The sequence below is a fragment of the Geospiza fortis genome, unplaced genomic scaffold, assembly GCF_000277835.1.
Source record: "Geospiza fortis unplaced genomic scaffold, GeoFor_1.0 scaffold221, whole genome shotgun sequence".
Taxonomy (NCBI): Eukaryota; Metazoa; Chordata; class Aves; order Passeriformes; family Thraupidae; genus Geospiza; species Geospiza fortis.
In genome coordinates this window covers 1,477,765-1,501,250 of record NW_005054395.1, presented here as the reverse complement: position 1 = coordinate 1,501,250, position 23,486 = coordinate 1,477,765, and the positions used below count along the sequence as shown (strand labels likewise).

At 41.2% G+C, this 23,486-nt stretch overlaps 2 protein-coding genes across 2 annotated transcripts in view; one reads left to right on the top strand and one right to left on the bottom strand.

Annotated features, from left to right (window-relative positions):
* DGKE (diacylglycerol kinase epsilon) overlaps positions 1-833 on the bottom strand; it is a 13,494-nt gene extending 12,661 nt beyond the window's left edge. The window contains exon 1 of the mRNA XM_014308934.2: positions 793-833. Within this exon, the coding sequence (XP_014164409.1) occupies positions 793-833 (41 nt within the window). The remainder of the gene's footprint in view (positions 1-792) is intronic.
* Positions 834-1,446: 613 nt separating this feature from the next.
* CUNH17orf67 (chromosome unknown C17orf67 homolog) lies at positions 1,447-7,095 on the top strand. Its single transcript, XM_005425734.2, has 4 exons — positions 1,447-1,553; positions 2,227-2,327; positions 5,481-5,620; positions 6,612-7,095. Exons 1-3 carry the CDS (start codon positions 1,499-1,501, stop codon positions 5,595-5,597), a joined length of 273 nt encoding a protein of 90 aa, XP_005425791.1. The 5' UTR covers positions 1,447-1,498; the 3' UTR covers positions 5,598-5,620; positions 6,612-7,095.
* Positions 7,096-23,486: the final 16,391 nt, after the last annotated feature.

Sequence of the window (23,486 nt, the reverse complement as noted above, 5' to 3'; positions counted from 1 at the left end):
CGCTGTGTTTGTGCCTTTATTGTCCAACCATAAATATTTTCCCCCATAATTTCGTTCTGCCCTAGAATGATGGAGTCATCAGCGTTGGAAGAGGCCTTTACTATCACCCGGTCCGACCGGCACTGCCACTGTAACACTAAACCACAGCACCCACGACAGGTCCCGATCCTCTTGAGCAGCTCCAGCGATGGGGACTCCACCACCTCCCTGGGCAGCTCTCCCCAAAGCCTGAGCGCACCAAACGATGATAATCTTTAATCTGAATTTCCCCCGTCACAGTTTGAGGCCATTTCCCCTGGTCCTCTGTCGGCCCAGCAGAAAAGCCCAATCCCCACCTCACTACAACATTTCAGGTGGTTGTGGAGAGCAGTGAGGTCCCCCAAAGTCGTGCCTTTGTGCTGTATTTGTCCTCCTCATGGTTGTGCTTTATTGCCGAACCATAAATGCCTTCCCCTCACAATTTTGTTCTGTCATTACATGTTTGTTTCCCTGGAGCAGTTCTAAAAATAGTGGCTACCATTAGAACCTACAGGTTTTTGCACTTTCAAAACAGTATAGTGAGCAATGATGTAAATTCATACAGCATATACAAAATTGATTTGATTCTAAGGTCTTGGTATCTTTGAAAAAACACTGAAAAATACACATACTGCACAGTTGGGAAACACTCAGATTTCCAGGGAAATTCCTCACTTCCCTCATGTAAGGGCCAATGATGAACTCCAAGTACCTATTTATATGTTATAGTTGAAGGGATGCATTTCATGCCCTACAAATTGGTGATGCTGGTACCACGTGTTCAGCATGGCATGGCCCAGAAGAGCTCTAGACATTTCTCAAAGCCAAAATTACCTGTTTGCAGTGACATTTGCTAACCTACATCCTTACTTAACACTATGCTTAATATGCTTTATAATCCTGTTTTCTGCTAACTTGTCCTGAAAAGAGGAGAATTATGTGGGTTTATATTTCTATTGGTTCTATTAATTTGATAGAATTTGCTGTTTTTCTCAGCAGTCCTAATTTGGCTTTGCTAGAGTTAAACCCCATTAATAAGTACTTCTCTGCTGGAGCAAAGTTAGAGACAATCTTTGAAAAAGGGGCCCCTTTGCAGCTGCCTCTGAGATTAACAGTACTGGGCAGTTGTTTCTTTTAAAAAACAATAGTTTACCTTGGGCACCAAAAACCTTTGCTTGCCATGCTAAATATAAGGGATAGGCTTTATTTTCACAAGTTTAAAATACCCAGTGTAGCTCTGAAGCCTGAGGTGGAAAAAAAGGCCTTCTATTTTCTTTCCCTCAGGAAAAGAGTTATGCAGAGAATGTGTGAGCAGATAATAGACTAATTCAAACCTTCAGACCAGATGTCTTCAGAATCATACTATCACTCAAATTAAAACACAAACAAACATTTGGGACTGACGTAGCTCCTTCAAATAGGAGAATGCCTTGGTTAGGGTTGCTCATTTTGGAACAGACTGAGAGAAAGCAGAATCAAAATGAAGAAGTTTCTTGTGTTGATCTCCTTTTTGGTCCTGCTGACCACTGTTACAGGTAGGAGTTTATATCAACAAACCTGCATATGTGTAGAGCTGCAGAGCATATAAGTAGTATTAGTTTGTCAACCTATTCTAGTATTAATTTTTCATATATTTTAATATATTTAATTTTTAACACTCAACTATTTTTATATTGCAGGCTTTCCATGATTTGATTTTTAACAATCATGATGTTGTATTTGATATTTAACTCTCTGCATTACCACACTGTAGTCATTTGTTGTAAACCACAAAATTTTAGTTTTACTTGCTTACTATTTTACCAAGGTCCTGGAAGTGGAATGTCCAACGCAATCTCTTATTTGCAATGTATCTAACTCATTACTTTGAAAAAAATCCTATAAAGCAACACAGAAAAGAACAAAGGGTTGGAAGAGCAACTAATGCCAGTGGTTTGATGGTGCTGTTGTATTTGCTCATTTTATAGTACCATGAATATGTGGGCTTTGCTTCATACTAGTAGGACAAGAGAAAACACAAGTATAAAAATGGTTTAAAATTCCACTCCTATCTCTTGGAATGCAATATCCCCTGGGAAGGAGCTGTAATGAAAGAACGCTTTGTTTATAGAAAAAAAATCAGGTTTGGGACATTTCATTTCACAACTGAGAGATAAAATACTAACTTTTTGGTAATTTCAGAATTAATTTCTGCTGTTCTGTCTTTAGACACTTCACCAATTTTGTCTGAAAAAGATGCCAAACAGATGCTGAGGACTCGTCGTGAAGACAGACCAAGAAAAGCTGGTTTCCCTGATGAACCAATGAGGGTGATTTATGTTATTTACTCTTAAATTGCATTAACTGAAGAAACCCAACACCAAATCCCCCAAAACATTTGTGCTTAGTATTAAATTTCTATTGCTTCCAGGCATTATGTTATGAATATCACCCTTTAAAGCAGCTGAGTTCTTCCATGAAATATTAAAAAAACCTTTAAATTATTTCAATTACAGTTAAAAACATTCTGTGAGTGCTGAGTATGTCTCAGGAAATGTTCACTTGCAGAATGAGGAGATTATTTATCATGGTTCAAAAATACCAATCAAATTTTTGAGAAGAAAATGGCTTTTAATTTATAGAGATGTGGATTTCATCAGTTTGTGCCTGAAGTAAGTAACAGGAAAGGTCGTCTGCTTACAGTACATTCTGCACTGCAGGCAGAGAGGAGATGGAGGTGTCAGTGGTCAGTGTGGAGGCTGAGGTAGTTCTTAACCAGCTTTAAAAATCACTTTCTTTCATTGATTTATTTATGGATACTACAGATAGGATGGTTCTTTGTGATATTGTAAGAGTTTTTCATTGCTGGCTTAATGCAACTGTTTTGGGCTTGCATGCAATATCTACATTTATTTCTTTCTAAACCCTATTTCAACAAAAGAAAAAGTAACAGAATTAAAGAGCCTTCTGTTTTCCTTGCTTTGACAAGACCTAACACATAATCCTGCACTCATCAAGGGTACTTAAAGTATTTTTAAACTACTGCCTATTTCTTTCCAAAGTAAATAAACTGAGCTAAAATCACATGGTTCTGAAGAGGCAGAGCCACAGAAGCCAGGAGCACACAGGGGATTGTGCACGTGAGGAGCACAGGGGGCTCAGTTTAGCAAGGTGCTGAGCACTTCTGGACTCCACAGGACATGAAGAGCACTGTGTGCCTTGCAGGATTGCAGAAACAGCTTCTGGTTTTCCCTTTCCAGTGGGTAATGTACACCAGCCAGAAAGAATCCACCTGCCCAACACTGGGTGAACACATAACAAACCAAAGCTGGCCCAGATATTGCTCTGTGCTTGTTGACAACCTTGTACACTGAAAATTGCACAGCACAGCCAAAAACCAGAAGGCTGCGCTGCTGCCCATAACACTCAGGACTGGGTTGGTTTCTGAGTTGTTAAATAAGCCTTGTAGTTTTTGCAAATGAGCAGGAATACAGCTCCCATCTGCTGTATAACCATGATTAAGGTTATGTGGTAAACGTAATATTGAATACAGAATAAATGAAGCAGCAGAACAGTTGGATTGAGGTAATTCCTGTATGGCAAGAAGCTACAGGCATGCATGCAACATTTAATCTATGGTTTAATTTTAGCTGGTCCTGTGAGGAGCAGGGAGCTGGATGTGGTGATCCTTATGAATTCTATGACTCTGTGTGGGGAGAGGAGGGATTCAGGGCTAAAGAAATGTTTTTCATGACCATTAAAGAAATGGATTTCTGACTCTGCTTCTCTGTCCTTGACACTTTCTGTCCTACCACTTTTTGAGAAATTTCAACCTTTTGTTTATTTTCTTTTGTTTCTTTATCTAGAAAGCAAAGCTGACCCTCTGTAAGAAAATCCAAACATAAGAATATTTGTTTTGCTCCCTAAATGTTAAGGTTTTCAGTAGAAAAAGAAAAAACTTCTGATAAAAAACCAACCCTCATTGCCCTGCAGAACGTGGAGATTTTCCATGTGAATGAAGGTGCATGGCTGCTGCATCCCTGGGCACAGCTTGTGCACATGGAGTCAAGGAGGAAAACTGATTTTGTATGGATGCTTTGTAGGAGAATGAAATGAATGCTGGGATGAACCCACCTCTGTTCATCTGTTTTAAGCAAAAGCTGTTTGTACTGGGCCAGATCATGCTGAGCTGGGGAATGTAATTTGCAATTCTTTGTGACACTCTTTGACTTCCACAGTGCTGTTTGAGTCAGAAGCCTGTTCAGTTACAGACAGAAGGATCAGCCCCATTTGATTATTAAAAGAAAATGTAATTTATGTTATCAGCATGTTTTAAACTTAATTTGACTGAGATCCTGCTTTTGATAATGTGGGATCCTCTCAGTCACACAGTTATGTTCCCTGCCAGTTCCTAAGGCATCTCTCCCCAGAGATCTGAGCCAAGGCTCCTGGTGCTGTGAGCAGAGGAAGCCCAGTGAAAGGCAGGATCCTGATGCTGGAATACCTGGCCAGTGCATAGGGGTTTAGGCTACAGCTTCCATTCCAACAGTGCCCACTCTGCAAAGCAATGGGGGATTATTTTGAATGAATGTATCTGGTGTTCACAAAGCTTATGAGCCCACTTTTTAAAAGTAAATTTTGTCCCTGATGGAGGTCAAGTTTTGGTACGCAGCCTGTTTTATTTCAATAAATTCATTGCTGAGACCAAAGCCTCTCTCTATAAATTGGTGTAGAAAATTCACATTATTTTATTTATCACCAGTCAGCACTGGTGATAAATAAAATAAATATAAACGTTTTAACTTATTTTGATGTTATGAGCACAAAAGGCATTGAACAACTTGTGCTTAAAATAAAACCAGAATGATTTTGTTGAAGAAATTACAAATGGAGTTTGATAAAGCCATTGCAATTTTATAAGATATAAATTTGGCACAGATAAGAGCTTAAATTTGATTGCTGCAAGTATTTTTAGATTTATAAATGTTTAGAGTAATGGAAATAAACTGGCTGCAGCACTAGAATAGCTTATGGCTTGGGAAATGTGTAGGTAGTGTGTGCTTCCTACTAGAACCCTTCAGTCCTGCCACATGATCCTGCAAGGGTTAATGTTCTTTAAGCAGCAGGAACCAGTTTTCAAAAGGGGCTATAACAAATCTGTTTGTGAGAATCCTTTGTACCCTCAGGCCCAACAAAGGCTTCTGTGTTGATATGCAAATAAGAAATGTGTATACAGAATTCCTAATTTATGAATATTGTTGTATAATTCTTGCTCACACCTTTGCTGGTTTGGAGATGAAGTCATTCACTAAATATTGCTAGGCTGGGACAAGCTGACCAGCAACACCATTTCACTATATTTGATTATTTTAAGGGATAAATTAATGGCTCTTCCATCAGCTGTGAAATTATCCTGGGTCCCTGGCCTGACATTAGAATTGAGTGATTACACAATTAAAGTACTTTTGCTTTTCTTTAAATAGGAGTATATGCTTCACCTCCAGCACTTGGAGCAGAGATCAGAAGAGCAATTCCTTGAACACTGGCTGAATCCTCATTGCCTCCCACACTGCAACAGGGATCTGGTGCACCCAATCTAATGGGATTGCCTACCCTGCAACTGGTATATATACATATATATTTTTTATATATATCTTCTATGGTGCATCTTTTTTTCTCCATAATGAAAGGCAGAGCCACACCCTGGGAGAGAGGGGAATAAGCAAAGGCTGGGGGAAGCACCTTGTGCTGAAAGGTGTTGGGCAGCTGAGCAGGGGCAGGGAACAGAAGGGTCCCAGGCATCAACTCTGTCACTCTGATCTGTTAATAAAACTCTGATTATGCATTCCTCTGCTCTGTGGGTGTAAGGTAACTGCAGAACATTCTTACTAATGTGGCTTCAGATTGTTCCTGTTTCCCTCCTGTTCCTTTTCCAACTATTCTGTTTAAGTCTTGTACTTGTTCACTTAGCTCTCAGTGGGACTGGGGCAGGATTAAACACAGTTGTCATCCTGGAGATATCCAGGATGCAGTCTGACCTTCAAGGAGGTTTTTTAAAGAGGCATGAAATTTGTCAACTGAGATAAGTTTGAATAATAACCATAAAAGTGAAGCTGTATCACTGCCAGTTAACTTTTTAATATAAAAGTTGCAGATTTAGCTTCATATTTCAAAAGTTTTAAGCAGTAGAATACAGAGATGGTATCTGTCACAGCTGATCTGTTTCAAAAGATGGAAAGTTCATCTGCTTAAAATTCTTTTATCTATTTGTACATCTTTAAATACCTTTAAAAATTGAGGTTGTGGTGGACTTCAGTGGGGCTCTATTAATCCACAATAAAACAAAGGTCTGAAACTCATTTAAAAACCAAAACATAGCATTCCCAAACTTCAACCTTAGGGGGTAAGTTGGAAATTTTCAAAAAAATCTTCCAGCTGAGACACAGTTGGAAGCTGGCTCACTTAGCTACAGGAATTCTTCCCAACAGCTGCTCCCAGGCCACTGTGCAGAATTGATGTTAGAAAAGTGTTTAAATTATTTGAAGCCCTTAAGATGTCACTGGAATGGCCAATGTCAGGATGGATTTTGATATTCTGTATTCTTTTTTCTGCAGATCTCCACATGGATTTATACATGATTAAAGAGGACAAGTTTATTCCTGCATTGGCTACGTGCTCACTGTAGAGCAGAACCTCTCTGCAATCCTCATGGTACAGCAGAACTTCCAGCTCTAAGTGGCTTGATGAGTTCTAGACCACCATGTATTTTCTACCAGCAATGATTGCATGCATGAATAACTGAATTGAAGGTTCCCACAGTTTCTGAGGTATGGGCAATTTATTAGTCCTAGAGTATCCTTTCAAGGGCACAGGTTTAGACTGTCTGAAGCAAAAGAAACTTGGAGGGAGACATCAATAGAATATTGCAGAATAGCAACATGAAGAGAAGGCCAGCTTTCTGGGCTTTGGAGGAATCCTTAATTACAGTTTTCTAGGTTAAATAACAATATTTCATGAAGACACAACATTTATGTAACACTATTTCCTACTGCCTGATGAGTATTTCATGTATTGTTTCATAATAAAAGCTTGACTCAATTTCATTTGCAGATGATTTTGTTCTCTTAGTCTCCCATACTATATTCTGACAAAACTCACTGGAAGTGAGGCTCAGTTTTGTGAAGTACCAAGGCAACATCAGAGGACTTTGTAGGACCAGCAGCTGGGAAGCCCAATGGTGCAGACTTAATGATTGTGTAGTTTCTCTGCACAATTATCCTTTTCCCTTGTAATTCTGCCAGGAGAGGCAAATGAATCCAGCCAGCCCTTTCCTGCCTGTGTGCCTTTATAACTTATAAGTTATATATAAGTTATACGAGTCTTTTTTCCTGGAGAAGAATATCTTGTACAGTCAGACGGGAAACATATGATACCTGCAAACCAACATAAAAAATTGCTTGATGGCTCTTAAATGACTGCTGTGATCTGTAATGGCAACAGAATTAGTTATGAATGGGGCAAAGTAACTTTCAGAGCTCCTCACTGCAGTCACACTTGAAGCCTGAGGACTGGGAGCAAAATAAAACAAAATTTAATGAATATCTATAAGGTAATTAGTGCTACAGAGCTCTTGACAGGCTGGACTAGATCAACAGTTTTTCTGGTATACTTTTCTTCCAGTAAAACAGCTCTCCTAGATGACTCCAAGGAAATAATTTAAATCTCAAAGCATCAAAGGCTTGCTTTCCCCTACTGCCAAGATAAATCATAGATTAAATCTGGGAGTGTGAAAAAGTACAATCAGGCTGCTATTGTGTTCTTCATTCATTAACTCTCTCAATACAGAGATCTAAATTTGCATATCTCTTTGAGTTAAAGTCACTAGGTGAAATCCTGGCTCTGTTTTTATTTGCACAGTGAAAAATTCATTTAATGACAATTATGTCAACTGTCACCCTGTGAAAGTCGTTTTTCAAGTACTTCTTTGAAATGAAAGAACTCCCACCTAGTTATACTCAGTCATTTTGAAGATAACCAGGAAGGTTAAGCAGAAGGTTCTGTTCAGTTCTTCTCAGTAACACTGAGCTAATCCGAAGGCAAACATGGAATATTGTTCATTGCTTTGCAGTTTGCTTTTCCACATGAGGGACAAAGGATCTCATGTAGGGATCTCCAACCAAAAGTGAAGTATTACTAAGTCTAATTAACAAGGAGAAAACTAGAAACAGAGAAAGGTGAAGGATTTCCTGATCACTGATCCACATTCTCTCCCACTTCACAAGGGAAGGAATTGTGTGTCGTGCTGAGAGCATTCAGCCTGCATTGGTGTCAGGCTGATGGGCAAAGGAGCCAACTCAAATTTGCACTCATGTTCAAACCAAACCCATCTCTCTTATAAATATCTACACCTCTGTTCTGGGCTAGAACTGACCACTGAAGAACATCCTGGTCCCTCAAGGCAAGAAAAGCAGCAGACACCATATAGGAAAGTTGGAAACATAGGGAATAAAGGGAGAAAAAAGAAGTATGAAGGAAAGGAGAATGACCTAAAAATGTTGAAGTTAAAAATAATAAAAGAAACCTAGACTAAAGCCTGTGAGTGCCTCAGGAATCCTGTGATCATGAAGAACATAGCCAAGTTACTGCTTTTTAAGACATTCAGCTCTGCTGCCAGATTTAAGAAGCGAAGCCGTCTCTTCATATGAATTAATTTTGCAAGTAAACACAGAAACACCCTCCAGCCTATGGGAGAGGCAGCCAGAGAAGATGAGGCCAGCAAGCACAGCAGACTTTCATAAGTTTGCTCATCACTTCATCACTAGCAAACACTGAAAGCTGAAGAGAGAGTGAAGGCATGTGGCTACTTTAGATTATTGCCATGGATGCAGCAACCCCTCAGCCTGCTTACTGTGTATTTCTGTATGTCCATAAAATATACACAGTGTTTTACACAGAATCCAGTGAACTAACAAGAGAACAGGATCTTAGGATCAAGTATAAATAAATTAGCTCAAGCATTTATTGTGACTCAGCAGTAAAAAAATGCATAGATAATTAGCATAAAAAGTAAACACTGCATAAATATACTTAGTTATAGCTACAGAATTATGTAATAAAGCTTTTTTTCAGAGTTCTTCAGGCTTTTTTTCTTCTCTTCCTCTACACAGATCTTTCCTTCAATCACTCTGCTTGAATTCCTCTATAGCTGAACTAGACTGAGTGTGTTCAAGGATTAGTTGCAGGTTTGTTTTTCTCCACGTAAAAAATCTTGTGGGAAAATGCTGGACTTTCCTACATTCCTGCAAACCAGAACAAGCATTCTGAAAGGTGAATACTGAAGGTGGGAAAGCTGGAAAAATAGTTGTTTTCCAAATGCATTTAAAGAGAGGGATTAAAACAGACCTGGGAAAATCTTCCATCCATGATAAACACGATCATAAGCTGCAGTCACTGACCTGTTTTACACCCAATGCCTTTCCCCAGCTGAGCAGCTGCCCACTAGATGCCACTGTTTCTGCACTCAACCAGGATCCAGCCCACAAGGACTGAAAGCACCACATCCCTCTTCCTGCTGCTTGTTTTTTCACTCCTTTTCTGAAAACGTTCAGTTCAATGGATCAAAATCAAAAGTCACCTCTATCCCATAAAATAAAGACCTTCAGCAAATGGCTGATTTTCCCCCTCTGGGTTGCAGACTGCTCTGAGTGTGGGTGTAGGTGTGGGTGTGCTTCATTATGCCAGAAAGAAATGGTTGAAAGTTGCTACAAGCACATTGTAGTGGTTTGTGGCTTTTTACTGCCTGCCATCCACACACAGAAGATTTTTGCTAACAGAAGATTTTGTGTGTTTGCAGAAGCTGTTCCCTCTTAGAGTAGATAATTTCATCCATGTTCACTTTCCCCAAATTAAGCTGAAGACGGATCAATTGGTAAAAGCATCACTCTTCAAGGCATGACATTATCTTCCTACATTTATTATCTTTAGCAGCATAGGGAGCTATGTGTTAGGTGCTATACAAAGTGTACTGAAAAGGCAGACTGTGCCCAGGGCCAGAAATGTAGTGTCTCTCTATAAAGAGCAGATACATAACATCTGCTCTAATTTCAAATACACAAGAATTCATTGAAAAAGGCAAAGGCTGGGATTTTTGAAAGCATCAACTTTTTCAGCAAGGCCAAAAGATTTTATCACAGACAGATAAATAGGACATGAAGTAGCTACACTAATGCCACTAAGCACTTTGGCAGTTCAACTAATTGGCTCTTTCTACCAGACTTACCTTGCAGGAAAACATGCACCAGAAGTTCTTATTTACCAGGACAGGAATTTCCAGAAAGCTCCCTGAAAGCAAGTCAGTCACTTGCTTTATTTGAAATTCACTTTCACAGTGATGAAGGTAATGAAAAATGCAAAACTAAACTTACCAATTAGATGATTCAGTCTTTGTCTGCTTCTCAGGGAGGCTGAGCAGGTGAGCACATTCTCCCACTCACAATGACAGGACAGCTGCTCTGGAACATTACTGAAATATGAATATGAAAAAGAGTTACAAAGAAAATGCCTATAACCATCTGAAATGATGATATAATGTGTATGGAAATGTTGGAAATGTTTCCCTGCAGTACTCCAAGGCTTTTTTTTTCTTTTTTTTTTCCTGTTTCAATTGTCAGAATATTGTTTTGAATGAAGACTTCTGTTGCTCCCAGTGAATGAGTGCATCAATAATTTCTGAAGCAGTGGAGTGAAATTGGATTGATTGAATGTGATCACTGCAGTAGGAGCCTACTTTAGATTCTCAGTGAGAACTTATTTTTTAATGACCAAAGAGATCAGAGTGGATTTTAGAAGGTTATCTGAGCCTTTTATGGTCTACAAAGAGTAGAAAATCTTGTGAGAACGATGTATCTTGATTTCTGATGTGTGATTAGAAATGCTGAGTGATCTGTCTCCTATCTGGCATTTTAATCCTTTTTCAAGTCTCGGTAGAGATGTGCACTAAAATGAAAACAGTAAAAAGCAGAAAATGTTCAATGAACTCTGAGTTAATAAAATTCTCCTTATTCTATCAAAGCAGCAGTCCAGTGTCAGCTCAACATGAAACCAAAAGTTTGGAGCACTAATGTTATTCCAAATCTCAAGCTCATTTTCATATTTTGTTTTTTTCAGTGAGAGATGATCAGTTGAAGTGCATTTGTTTTTTCAACATTTGGGGAGATTTGGATCTAAAGATCCATTTGGGCATCTTTCTATATAACACAAGCATCATGCACATATATTTATTAAATTGAGTGAGCCAGCCTTGAACACAGGAGATCTTAAACCAAAGTGGGGCAGAACATTGCTTCATTTTGTATTTTGTATTAGTCAGAATAAACAGCAACTGTTGAATGATTTCAAGAAATGAATTCAGCAAAGTGCTTCAGATGTTCAGAATGTACCTGGCTTAGAGATTTGCTAAGAACCTTTGGTGTGACTCTGAAAATGTGCCTGTAGTGTCCATAGAACTGAGACTAGTCCTCAAAATGGACTGGAATATCTGATTCACAGCACTTGTCCTGTCCAGATATCAACAGAGCTCAGTATTCCCTCAGTGCAGGATATACTTCTATCTACCTCCCATGGCCTGTATAGGATTGGTTCCAGCATCAGTAATAAACTCCTGTGCTTCTATTATCAAAATATGGTTTATAAGCACTCAAGTAATTAGCAGAGCAGAGCACTTTTTCTTTCTTTTTTTTTTTTTTTTTCCTCCCTGGCAAATACTTTGATTAATGTTCTGGAAAAAACCCAAAAAACAGTGAAAAAGAAAGAGCAACACTAAGTGGCAGCCCCAGGAAAAGCCACAAAAAGGGGTTTGTGCTCAATTTATTGGTGCCATGGTCCACACAGGAGCAGCACTGGGCTCTCCCTGTAGGGAATGGAACACTCCAGCAAAACAGGGTCAGGCTGTTTCTGCAATCATAGAATAATACTGGGACGATAAATTTAAAGGTCCAGTGGCAGACTCTTTAATTTACTGGGAAATGACAATGCATCTGAGGCCAACCTATACACAATTTACTCCTTCATTTCTTAGTTCCCTGCTGCTGAACGTTACTCTGAGGCTGCAGATGTAGTCACCATTCGTGGACCATCCCAACCTGTCAGAGTCCTACTCAGAGTAGGGTGTGTTGATTCCTCACCTGGCTAAAAATGCAACTACAACGACTTAAAAGAGATAAAATACATCTTTTCCAAATGTTATGTTCACAGAGCAAATTCTTCCTGGAAGCAGGGATGGATCGAGGCTGAACTACTACTGGTCATCTCCTAGAGTCCCATGAAGGAACCATAATTTCATTTTTCATGTAGAAAATGTGGTTCTACTCTGCTGGATATGAAGAAAAGCTTGAAATACAAATTGTGTACAGCAGATTCTATGCCTTTAGGGAGGGAGCAGTTCCAAGGCATGTGACATCTTGTTCTTCCCAATTCTGACATTTACTGGCCATTCTCAGGTGGGCCAGGTTCAAGTCTGAGCAGGAGCCTCATGGTAGAGCCATAGCTGTGCCTTCATTCAGCCCTGCCAACTATGCAAATACATTTATTCATTTCCCACTTGTGAAAACCATGATTTTAGGCTCATTTATATGCAAAAGCAAAACAAATAAATGAAGTGGATCTGTGTCTATATTTATTTTTACATGCATATATATTTATGAATATTTTAATGTGCTCTAAATTATAGAAATGTAGCTTAGGTTTCAGCAGGGGATGGATCTGAACTGCATTTCAGCATTCCAACTGCAGAAGTTAAGGTTTTCAGGAACATTTTCTGCCCAGAGTAATTTATTTTTAAGTCCTCAATATTTGAGTGCATTTCAGTGATACACAAAGTTTTGCTAAGATCAAATCTATAGCACCAGAGGAAGGTTGGGGGTGAGTTGTTAGTATTTGGTATTTTATATAAGAGTCATAGCAGAAAAAAAAAATCCCCTTCTTCATTTACCATTTGATACTTTAGAGCTGCTCAGGGAAAGACAGAAAAATGTCTTTATTTCACATCACACAGCTGTTGCATTGCTCGAGAACAACAGTTTAAATATTAATATGACTTTGGGGCTAAAAGCTTTTCTTAAGAGACACTTTGATGCAATGAGTTTCAGCCAAGTGAACAATCACAAAAATAGAGTCAAAGACCAAAATCCCTCCAGTTGATAAGAAGCCAGTTTATTTATTTATTGGTGTGTGCCTACAGAACTCATTTGTGTGACTGCCCCAGCTACAGCTTTCCAGCCCAGGCTCAGGGAAGAATTGCTCATGGATGTGACCATGGCCTCTGGAGTCACAAGTCTTCCTTTTCTCACCCCAGGCTTTCAGTGGGAATTGGACCTCCTCAGGTCTTCTCCTCAACAGCTTTGGTGAACTGAGGATAATTCTGTGCAGTTTAGGCTGCTCTTATCAGCTGCACATCCTCCTCAGCAGCTGTGCCCAAACTGCCCAGGGAGGTTAAAGCTTTCTTACCCACTGCTACTGCAGAGTCCGAGGGTGAATACTGTGGTTGTCTCATTTAGCTCTGCCCCTGACCAGCCTCTGAACTCATCATTCCAGCAGCACCCAGGGCTGACTGACCCCAGAGGAGCTCATGGCAGCTCATCCACCCAGGAACAAAGAGGAATTTCCCTCAAACCAACTGCTCTGACAGTGATTTGAGAGTGCCCTGAACAGAGGGCATTGCTGTAACTCTGGCTGGGATCCATCCCCAGGAGCATGGATGATGAACTGACTGGGCTAACTGAGGTCTGCAGCATTACTTACACCCCGAGACTGCTGAAACATCTTCAGCCTTGCTTAGGAAAGGAATCATCCTGCACAGTCTGAAATTCATGGCTGCCAAGGGCTAGGAGGATGCTACTTCCATCAATTCACTTGCCCATCTATTTCCTGGTTACCAGGGATGACAAATGTTCAAGCCACCTAGCTAATTTATTCCCAAACTTTGAATTCTGCTCCATGTGCATCAACATCTTTGCTGCTGAATCACAAGCCACACTCCCACACGAGCAGGTCTGATGGACACGTGTGTGCCCAGAAGGATTTGCCTGAGCAGAGGGAAAAGTGGATTCCAGCTCTGGGCTGCACACAGTAAATCACCAGCACACAGAGAGAAGCGCAGGGACAACAGAAACACCAAAACATGCTTCTTTAGAACATAACTCCTTAAATTAAACAAGACAAGAAAATATAAGAAATGACAGCAAGGTCACTTTTTCCTTAACTGTTGCCCCAATTCATTCCCACACATGAGTCTCATTTGTTTTCAGTTGTGCTCATCTGCTATCTCTATCCTGCAGGAGATGGACACAGGCATTATCAGTCCAGAAGGACTACAAAAGATGCCAAGTTTTATTAGCCTATGCACATTTTGGTAGCTTCCTTTTATTTTTGGAATCCAGTTTCAGAAGTGCCTAGTGTTCCCTGTCAAAACTCAACTCCCGGCACACAGAGTGCAAACATCTCCCCATGCAGTGCTGTGGATATTATGTAGACAAACTCACTAAAGTTGGGCTGCAATGTTTGTGTCCACCCTGTGGAGACAGAGCTGATTGATGTTGAAAGGAGCTGTGGTGGTTACAGAAAATCAGGGACATCAGCATTTAGCATAATGTTATCACTCAGACATTGTTCACTCCATTTGCCTCATGAGCAGAGTTTACTGCCTGCAAACCTCACCTCCTGGTCTGTATCACATGGACAATGCAGCCACTGCCCAAATTGATTGGTATTAGGGTGGGGCACTTAACAATAAATTCATCACCTTGACTGTCCTACAATTTTTGGGGTGCAATAATGGACTGCATGCTCTGAGGAAATCTTTAAATAAAGTAGTTTAGTTCTGCTTAAGAATTTGCATTTAACTCTGCAACTGTGTATTATTTACTAAGAGCCACACTTTCAATAGAAGCTCACTCTAAAATTGAAGATTTAAGGGTTGCAAAAATACAAGATTACCTTAAGAAACTGTGCATTGCTTGGTTAATGGAGACCCAGCCTCCCCAAACTCAGGAGTAAGACAGGCTGCATGGATGTGGGCATGGAAAATTGCTCCAAATTTTATATAAGGAAAATAGAATCCACTGCTTTAGAGGCAGTATCATAAAGTTTGATGTGCCTGTTTTAAAAGCATTTGGAACAGATATTCCCTCTCTCTGACCAGACAGAAATGCCTTTCCTTCCAGCTTTAATGCCAACTCCAGAGGGGAAAAAAAAAAAAAGAAAGAAATTGACTTTCCTGGCATTTTGGAGCATAAGCACTTTGTGCAAAGTTGGAAGAAGTCTGAGTGGGAAGAAGACTGATGGGGGGTGTGATGGGAGGGTTCTGGGGCTGGGACAGCAGACCTTGGGCTGTGTTTTGATTGAATCAGGTGAGGCCAGCAGGGACAAATACAGGACTGGTCTCCCACAGCAGGGAGCCCCAGTCTATGCTCTGTGTGGAAACTGTCCCAGCTTTGCTCTTTGATCCTGCTGCTTAATTCAATCCAGGGGCAGATCAGAGCAGAGCTGGGTGTGTGGAGGTGCAGGTGTGCACGTAGCTTTGGGGGATGGAGGCATGGAAGGATGGAGACAATGGGCAGTTGGTGCTGCCCTTCCCAGCATGTACCATCCCTGCAGTACCTAGACGAGCTCCCATTCCTGTCACCCCTTTCCAGGGCCCAGCTCTGACACTCAGAGGGCCTTTTATTTATTTTTTTTTTTCATAAACCCAAGTGTTTATAGAAGCAGAGCTTTCAGTTATGAGAGCTGGTCTTTGGGCTGCCAGATTGCCTTGCAAGGTTGCAGACTCACAAGGGGCTGCACACTCCAATCCCTCAGGAAGCTGCTTGCTCTGGAGCTGCCCAGCATCCCTGTCTGCTGGGCTGTCAGCCAGGCAGCCCATCCCTCTGGCTGTCAGTCAGTCTGTCAGTCCCCCAGCATGGCCTGCCTGCCCCAGATTTGTGGCAGCTCATCCCCCCCAGCCATGGCTGCAGCCCTGCCTGGCTTGTGCTGCTGCAGAAGTCTGAAACACCGAGCAGGTCTGAGCAGATCTGTTCAAACTTGCAGATGAACCCCTAGAAAGCTGCTGCTGCTGCTGCCAGCCAAACCAAACCTGCCTATGGGACAAACACTTTCTGCAGTGAGACTCTGCCAGAGCCAGAGCAGCCCAAGGCAGCAGAAAGTGCTTCTTCCTTGCTCTGAGCATCTCCTGGCCTGCAGTGGTGGTGCCTCAGGGATGATTGTTGACTCAGTCCTCTCACTCTGATGCACAGCTATTGTCCTGTGCTGACCAAGAAAGATTCTCCCATCTCCCAGGAGGAGAGCAGATGAGCTGCCAGAGAAGGGGCAGTGGATGCTGATCTGAAGGCACCTCCGCTGCCTCTGTCACCTACAGGACATTGCCCCTCTGCTGAAGTCCCAGGCTCAAGGGTCTCTGAGAAATGACCTACAAATAACAGGTAGTGTAGCAACCCCTGCTTTAGTCCATATCATGAAAAATGAGAGACCAATGCAAGTTCTGTCTAAATAGAAACTTCTTCTTTCTGTCCCTAAAATGAGTCTCTCAGGATTACATACAAATGCCAGAAGGCTGTTGCAAAGGAAACCCAGAACACTGAGTTTGTTGGCCAGTTTTGCCTTGCGGAAAACTACATTGTGTTGAAGTTCTTCAGTTTGGTACTGCTCTACTGCACAAACTGGGAACTGTGCTTAAAAGAAAAGTGGCTATTTAAAACTAATTGAGATTTTAGTTGTGTTTCATGTACTGTGTCCACTCAGCTCCACTGTCTATGTGTCCTTTGTGCTTTGATATATGGCAATGGTACAGAATTACTGCATTGTGGGATGGGAAGTGGCTCAGGGGAGGAGGATATAAACCAGATGTGCATTCAGTGTACATCCTGTGACCTGTCTGGAGATGATACAAATGCAATCAGTTTTTGAGACAAAGAAAGAGAAATTAGCTCCAAGAGCAGGAAGAAAAACAGCAGACCAGAGCAATTCAAAAAATAAGAAATCATTTCAAGCAAGCTACCAAAAAAAAAAAAAAAAAAAAAAGGAAAAAAAAAAGAAAAAAAGGAAAAAAAGAGAACATTTCTTCTAAAAATTTGTAAAATAAAAAGAAGCTAAGAACGTTTCCCTTGTGTTTTGACTAAAACCACAAAGACAATTCTCTGCAGAAAACTCCAGCTTGTTTCATAGAACCTCTTGTTAAATTGTGTATAATTCATCTCAGAGGATAATTACATAAAGCTTTAAGCCTTACTGTCATTTTCAGTTTTATCCTCATAGTGCAAGTATTTCAAACCAGTAGCAGAATGGCAGAACTCCTCATGGAAAGCTGACTTTGGAGGTTCCACCTAAAAATAAAACCTTGTTCCAGCCTAGTTTTTTCCTCCAACAAGGGATTTTAGTGGGCAGACCCTCATTTGTTGTAAGCTGGACAGATCACTGACTCCATGGACATCACCACATAGCACCCTGCACTGTGGCAGGGGAAACACTGTGACACACCAGTGTGACAATTCACACCCAAGTCCTGCTACTCTTTAGAATGGGCAGATTTTGTGGGATACAAGTCCCAGACTCTCCCCAGTACAATTGAAACAGTGGCACAGGGTGAACCTTGTGGAGTTTAGTGTATTTTTGCACCAGACAACTTGATTCAGAAAGGTGCAACCAGCACTAATTACCACCAGCTTTGTGATAAAACTGAAATGAGGATGGAGAAATGCAAAACACTGACCTGGAAGATTTCTCTCTTTCCAGAATGATCCTGGATTTTTTCTTGTTCTGTTACTAGGTTTTATGCTTCCCTTTTCCAGCACATTCTGGTGTCAAGTCTTGTGCAAATGTGCCACACACAGGGGCTTTTTCCATCACAGTAAAGAAAAAGCCACAGATGCTACAAAGGCTCCCATTGCTGTGGGTTTGAACCTGCCCAGCCCCAGCAGTGGATACAGGAATTTCTCTCTTGTGGCAGAGTTTGGCAGTGGGAATTTCCCCTTTCTTCTCCTACCTTGGCTGCTGGTGTGGCAGGTCCCAGCAGTGGCCTCCCTGTTCCCACACAGCCGGGTGGGGCAGGGTGGGCTGGGAAGGGGAGCTCAGGAATTCTGGTTTGGCTCCCCTCGCACGGCTCGGCAGCCAGGAGGGGAACGAGCACAATGCCAACATGGATTGCTGCTTTTGGAAAGGAGGAAACCCAGGAGCCACAACCAAAGCACTGCTTTGCTCTTGGGACAACTCAACTCTGTGCTGCCCCTGAGCCCAACAGAACTAGGACAGTATTTCACTGAACTGGGAAATGGACTTCGGGATGTGTCTCAGAAATGAAATGCTCATTGTCTGGATAATGATAATTTGGAAAAATACCTTGTTTTTCTTTGGTTGACTGGTCTCTGGAAAAGTTTAGGATGGCATGCACATTGTGGTAAAAGGAAAATAAAAAAGAGAACAACAAGAAATTTGAATTAATTTGACATGCTGGGAGTAGTGCTGGTGGGGGATAGTAGACATTACAAATGGAAAAAAGAAGATAGCTGTGTTTACTGCTAAAGATAACTGTGTTTACTGCTAAAGAGATTCCTAGGACAAAAAGTGCTTGCAAACCTCAGTGCCCAGTGGCTACTGAGAAATGGGAAGGTGCTTATGAGAAAAGAGAAGAGGAGTTGCCAAGAAATGTGAGAAGTTCACAGCCTTGCCTGGGTAGTTTCATTTTTGTGGGCTGGATGCTGCTGGTCTAATCAGGCCATCATTCAATGGCCTTTTGGGCTGCTACTGTGATGCCTTGTGAAGGCTGACTTAGAACAGAGACTAGATGGAGCTAAAGAATAAAGTAGGGATTTATTAAGAGGCCTCAATGGATCCACTGTGGGCAGCACAACCCAAAATGGATGACTGGTGATGGCATCTCACACTCTTATAATTTCTGCTCCACTTGCATATTGGAGTTAATTGTCCAATTACAGCTCCAGCCCATGAAGTTCCATCCTTCTTGTTTTTCTCTCTTCAGTCCATGTTGTTTGTGCTCTTGGGCCTGAGATCTGGATCGGTTGTCCTTGGTCCCCAGCTAGAGAAAGAATTGTTTTGTCTCCCTACTCTGTGAACAGAGCTCACCATCCCCTTATATGAAGCCTAGACTTAAACACTAAAGCAGAACAGAATCTGAAAAATATAAAAGCTAAAACCTGAGGCATCAACTGGAGAACCATTCCCTGTTCCCCCAGACACCATCTCTGCACTCTCATACCACAGCACAAGCATTCATGTGCCTCTACTACCCCAAGAAACTGACTTTTAAAAAAAGTATTCAAATAATTGAGTTGAACTCAGCTGGATCCAGTGGTCCAACACATTGCACAGCCAGGCAGACACTGGTGCCAGACAGGAGTGGGTGAAAGAAGTGACTGGGTGCAGAGGAAGGGGGAGAGGGCTGGAACAGCCCCTTTCAGCAGCAGCCAGATTTATGCCAGATTAAAGTGACCGTGCAACCACGACCTCTTTGAGTAGCCCCCTTAATTTCATTTTGGGCACGTGAAGAATCAGCTTTTACTCCTACTGAGTTAAGAGCAGCACAAACAGGCTTTTATCATCCAATCCTCTCACATTTGCTGAACTTGTGATGTGCTCTGCCAGAATTTCTGGGACGATCTGTGGCAATTATAGGGAAACCCACCTAGGGACAATATCATTCCAGTGTAAGAAGGCTGGTATGTGTGCAGCTACTTTAGCAGCTCTGTCTGCTGGGAAAGCAAATGAACTCAAGAGCAGACAAGAACTGATATGTGAAGTCAGAGTATAAATCTGACTGCATAAATTAAAAGGACGGGAATGCAATGGATTTTGAATAGGTTCTTTCACATGACAGTGTTCTCCTGGAATCAGAGAGCAGACACTGTAGGAAAAAAAAGCTTTACAGTGCTCTGAAATAAATATTAGTGTTTCTCTTAGCACAGAGGAGTTAAATGAAGTGGCAAATCAAAACATGCATGTGTATGCATATACATTAGTTACAGATAGAAAATGGGGACTGCAGGGGGAAGGGGCTGATGAGGAACATTGACTGATACAGAACAAGGATAAATACAGAATATGGACAAAATATTGTCTGAGACAGAATATGCACAAAACATTGACTGTGTGTTGCAAGTTTTGTACTCTCCCTAAGGCATCTTCTCTCTGGCTTGCAGCTGGAAGATACAGGAAGGTCTGAGCCTCCACCATGGAATTTCATCTTCCCTTAGCAATTCCCTGCACAGAGCTACGGAAAGAGTCACAAAATTGTGGGCCAGTGCTACCCTGAAGCAGCTGAAAGCCTGCAGTTCAAGGCCCAAGGGAAGAACTGAGCTCTTCAGCCAATATGGTTGCAGAAATTATAGAAGCAGAAGAAATCAGGGTATGTTGTTGAGATCCAAGGTCTCTTGCAGGGTGTCCAAGAGCAGCATCATGTTATTTTAGGTCACTGCAATAACAACACCAATTCCAGTGCTGGTGATAATAATTCCATGTCTGGTCCACAAGTGATTTATGGCTATTTATAAAACTCCTCTCATACACAACCATGAAAGTAATCATGTCCCAGATAGTTTACAGTGAGCATTATTTCTTGCCATTTTCTTAAATATTTTATTAGAATTTGTATAATTCATCTGCAGGTTCAATGAAATGATTTAGCTTTTCTAATAATCTGTTATAATTCCTGGGTTTAATCTTGTAGGTGTTAGTTTGATATTGAGCAACTGAATACTTTAGGATTCAGTTGTCTTACATTAGTATAATTTCAGTGGTAACTTCTTGGGTTTGTTTTTTCACATTTACTAATTCCAATGCATTCATGAAAATTCTGATCTGTTTTTCTTTCAAAAATTGCATAGACAAAAAACACTGAAAAAATGAAAAAATGTGGTTTTCTTGTTAAAACTGAATAAATGAAGCATGTTTTCACTGAAGTGGTACCTCTAATTCCCTATAAGCTCAATGTTTATTATTACACTGGGAAAAAAGGACATTTCTAGTACTAACAGGGTTTGATTACAGCTGTTTTTTGCCCAAGGAACTACAAGTGAAGCATTACTATGTCCTCTGGAAAGCTGTCCTCTCCCAGCTGGGCAGTTCTTCTCTTACTTGCCTGACCCAGAGCCTGCTGAGGCTGATTTCCAGTCCTTTGACTCAGACCCACTATCCATGTCTCCTGATCTTCTGTGATACTGGAAATCATTCACCCTCTAACTCTTATGAAATTTCAGCTGCCCTTGGCTGCTCCAATGGTTGCTTTGTCAGGATGCTTATTTACCCTTCACCAAAACACCACAAGTTGTTTAAAACTGAAAACATTCCAGTGAGGAGTTTCACGCAAAACATTCAGACATTATAAGTGAAAAGAATGATTGAAAAGAAAAATACAAAACTCTGCTGCAGTTTGTGTGTCTCTGCCACCAGAAGAGGCTACAGCTCAGTCATTCAAAACCAAATATGCAGTTTCCCTAATTACCCTCCCTGAGCAGACCACCAAAGCACTTAGCATGTCTCTTTTGCTCACCAAACATTTTTATAATTTTCCATAAGAAATAGCCAGGCCAGATGCTAATAACCACTCTGAGAGGATGGGAGTACATCATGTCTCCAGACACCATGAAAATAAAATAAATCATCAGAGGAACAAAATTGTATATGGCTTGTTTTTTTAATTGTAAAGAAATGATGAATAGAAGCATGCACCAAAGTGAGGAGAAAAAAAGCTATTCTTGCCCAGACCTCGGAGTGCTGCTATTATCAGAAAAAATCACCAGTCTTTGGCAGAGCAGCCAAGAGGTTTAAGAGCACCAGCCATGGTCTTTAGAAAACCCTTCCCTTTCAGATCAGAATGTCAACATTAGGGACAGTGTCTATACCAAGAAATAACAGGCACAAATTTAACAATGAGGGCAGTTCATCACTGTGGTATCTTATCTAAGATTGTACGAGATTCCTGTTGCTTACAGTCTTTAAATCAAGACTTGGTGCATGTCTGGGTGTTGCACTGAGATGTAAAGCAGAGACAGGAGCCCCCTTTGGAAATCACTGAGCTCACAGGAGTCCAGCAGGAAAAGGCAGAGTAGTGCTGGTAGGGCAGATGATCCCGTGCTGAGTGTGGCTGGACTGATCTCTGTCCTCCCCAGCTATTTCAAATTACCCTGTGTATCTTTACTCTTCCCCGTGCAGATACTCAGGTGTGTATATCTACACCTCAGTGTAGATGTAACATGGTTAACTTTCTGTACAAAGTATTAAAGCTCATATAGAATTTATGAAGAGATCCCTGGATGATGCTCATGTCCTGCCAGACAGCTCCTCTTGAAAGCATGTGCAGGTAAAATAAACCAATTTTCTGAGATAAACCCTTTAACAGATCACTCAGCATTATGGATAAAAAATTTCTTCCTCTGGGATTGGTTGGCTCTGGCCCTCTCTGACCCCCTGTTCTTGTCTCTGAGGTTCAGGCTACATGGGGAGTCAAATACTGGGACCTGCTGGTTTGCAATGCTGTCAACTTTCACCCAGAAGCAGCTTAAAAACCAGTGAGCTGCACTAACACCAGTGTTTGGTGCTTTATTGCACTGCCAGGCAAACCCAGAGCATCCACCAGTGCCTGACAAGGTTCTTTCTACCTGTATTCCCATCCCATGCCTCAGAACAAACTCCTGTACCAATATCTGTTTCTATTATTAAACTCTGCATATTCCCCCCAGCATTCTCCTAATCTTGTCCTTGGCTCCCCTTACAGACCTGCCTGGCAAACATTTCTGCCTCTGCTGTGAGGGGCTGAGCCCAAAATCGTGCCTTGCTGGCACAGCAGCCATGACTGAGTGGCAACATTTCAATCCAACTTTGTGCCTGGCCACCAGAAAGCCAGGCACACACACACACTCTGAAAGGCTGGCCGTGCATTACCACAGTGTCTTCTATAAGAAAACATGGATTTCTGCCACCAGACAGACACAGAAGCTAGTAAGCTATTCCCTGCATTCTTCTATCCCCCTGGGCACCCTGTGTAAGGGAAGCCATTGATGCTTGCCATCAGATAGACACACAGACTAGTAATAAAATACCCATGATTCACTGCATTTTATTCCTCAGGGTGCCTCTGAAGAGGGAGCTACTGATTTCTTACTTATGTTTAAATGATTTGTGAAGGGGGAAAAAAAATTCCATTTTATAGCTTGTGCCTTTAGCCATAGAGGAAACTGTTTTCTGTGAGTTCTGGTTTGTTTGGTTTTTTTTTAGATGGCCTTTCTCTAGTTACTTATCTTTACTTTGGTTGTTTTATAGGAAGCTGAAGTTTTTCCTAATCTGTTTTCCCTAATCTTGTAATTCTAATCAGTTAAAAGTGATCTATTGGGGGAAACATCAAACTGTGCCAGTTTCTGGATTTACTCATTTCAGTGGGAGATTTTCCAGCTTGAAGAACATGACCTTTAATGTCTCAGCATTCCTAACAC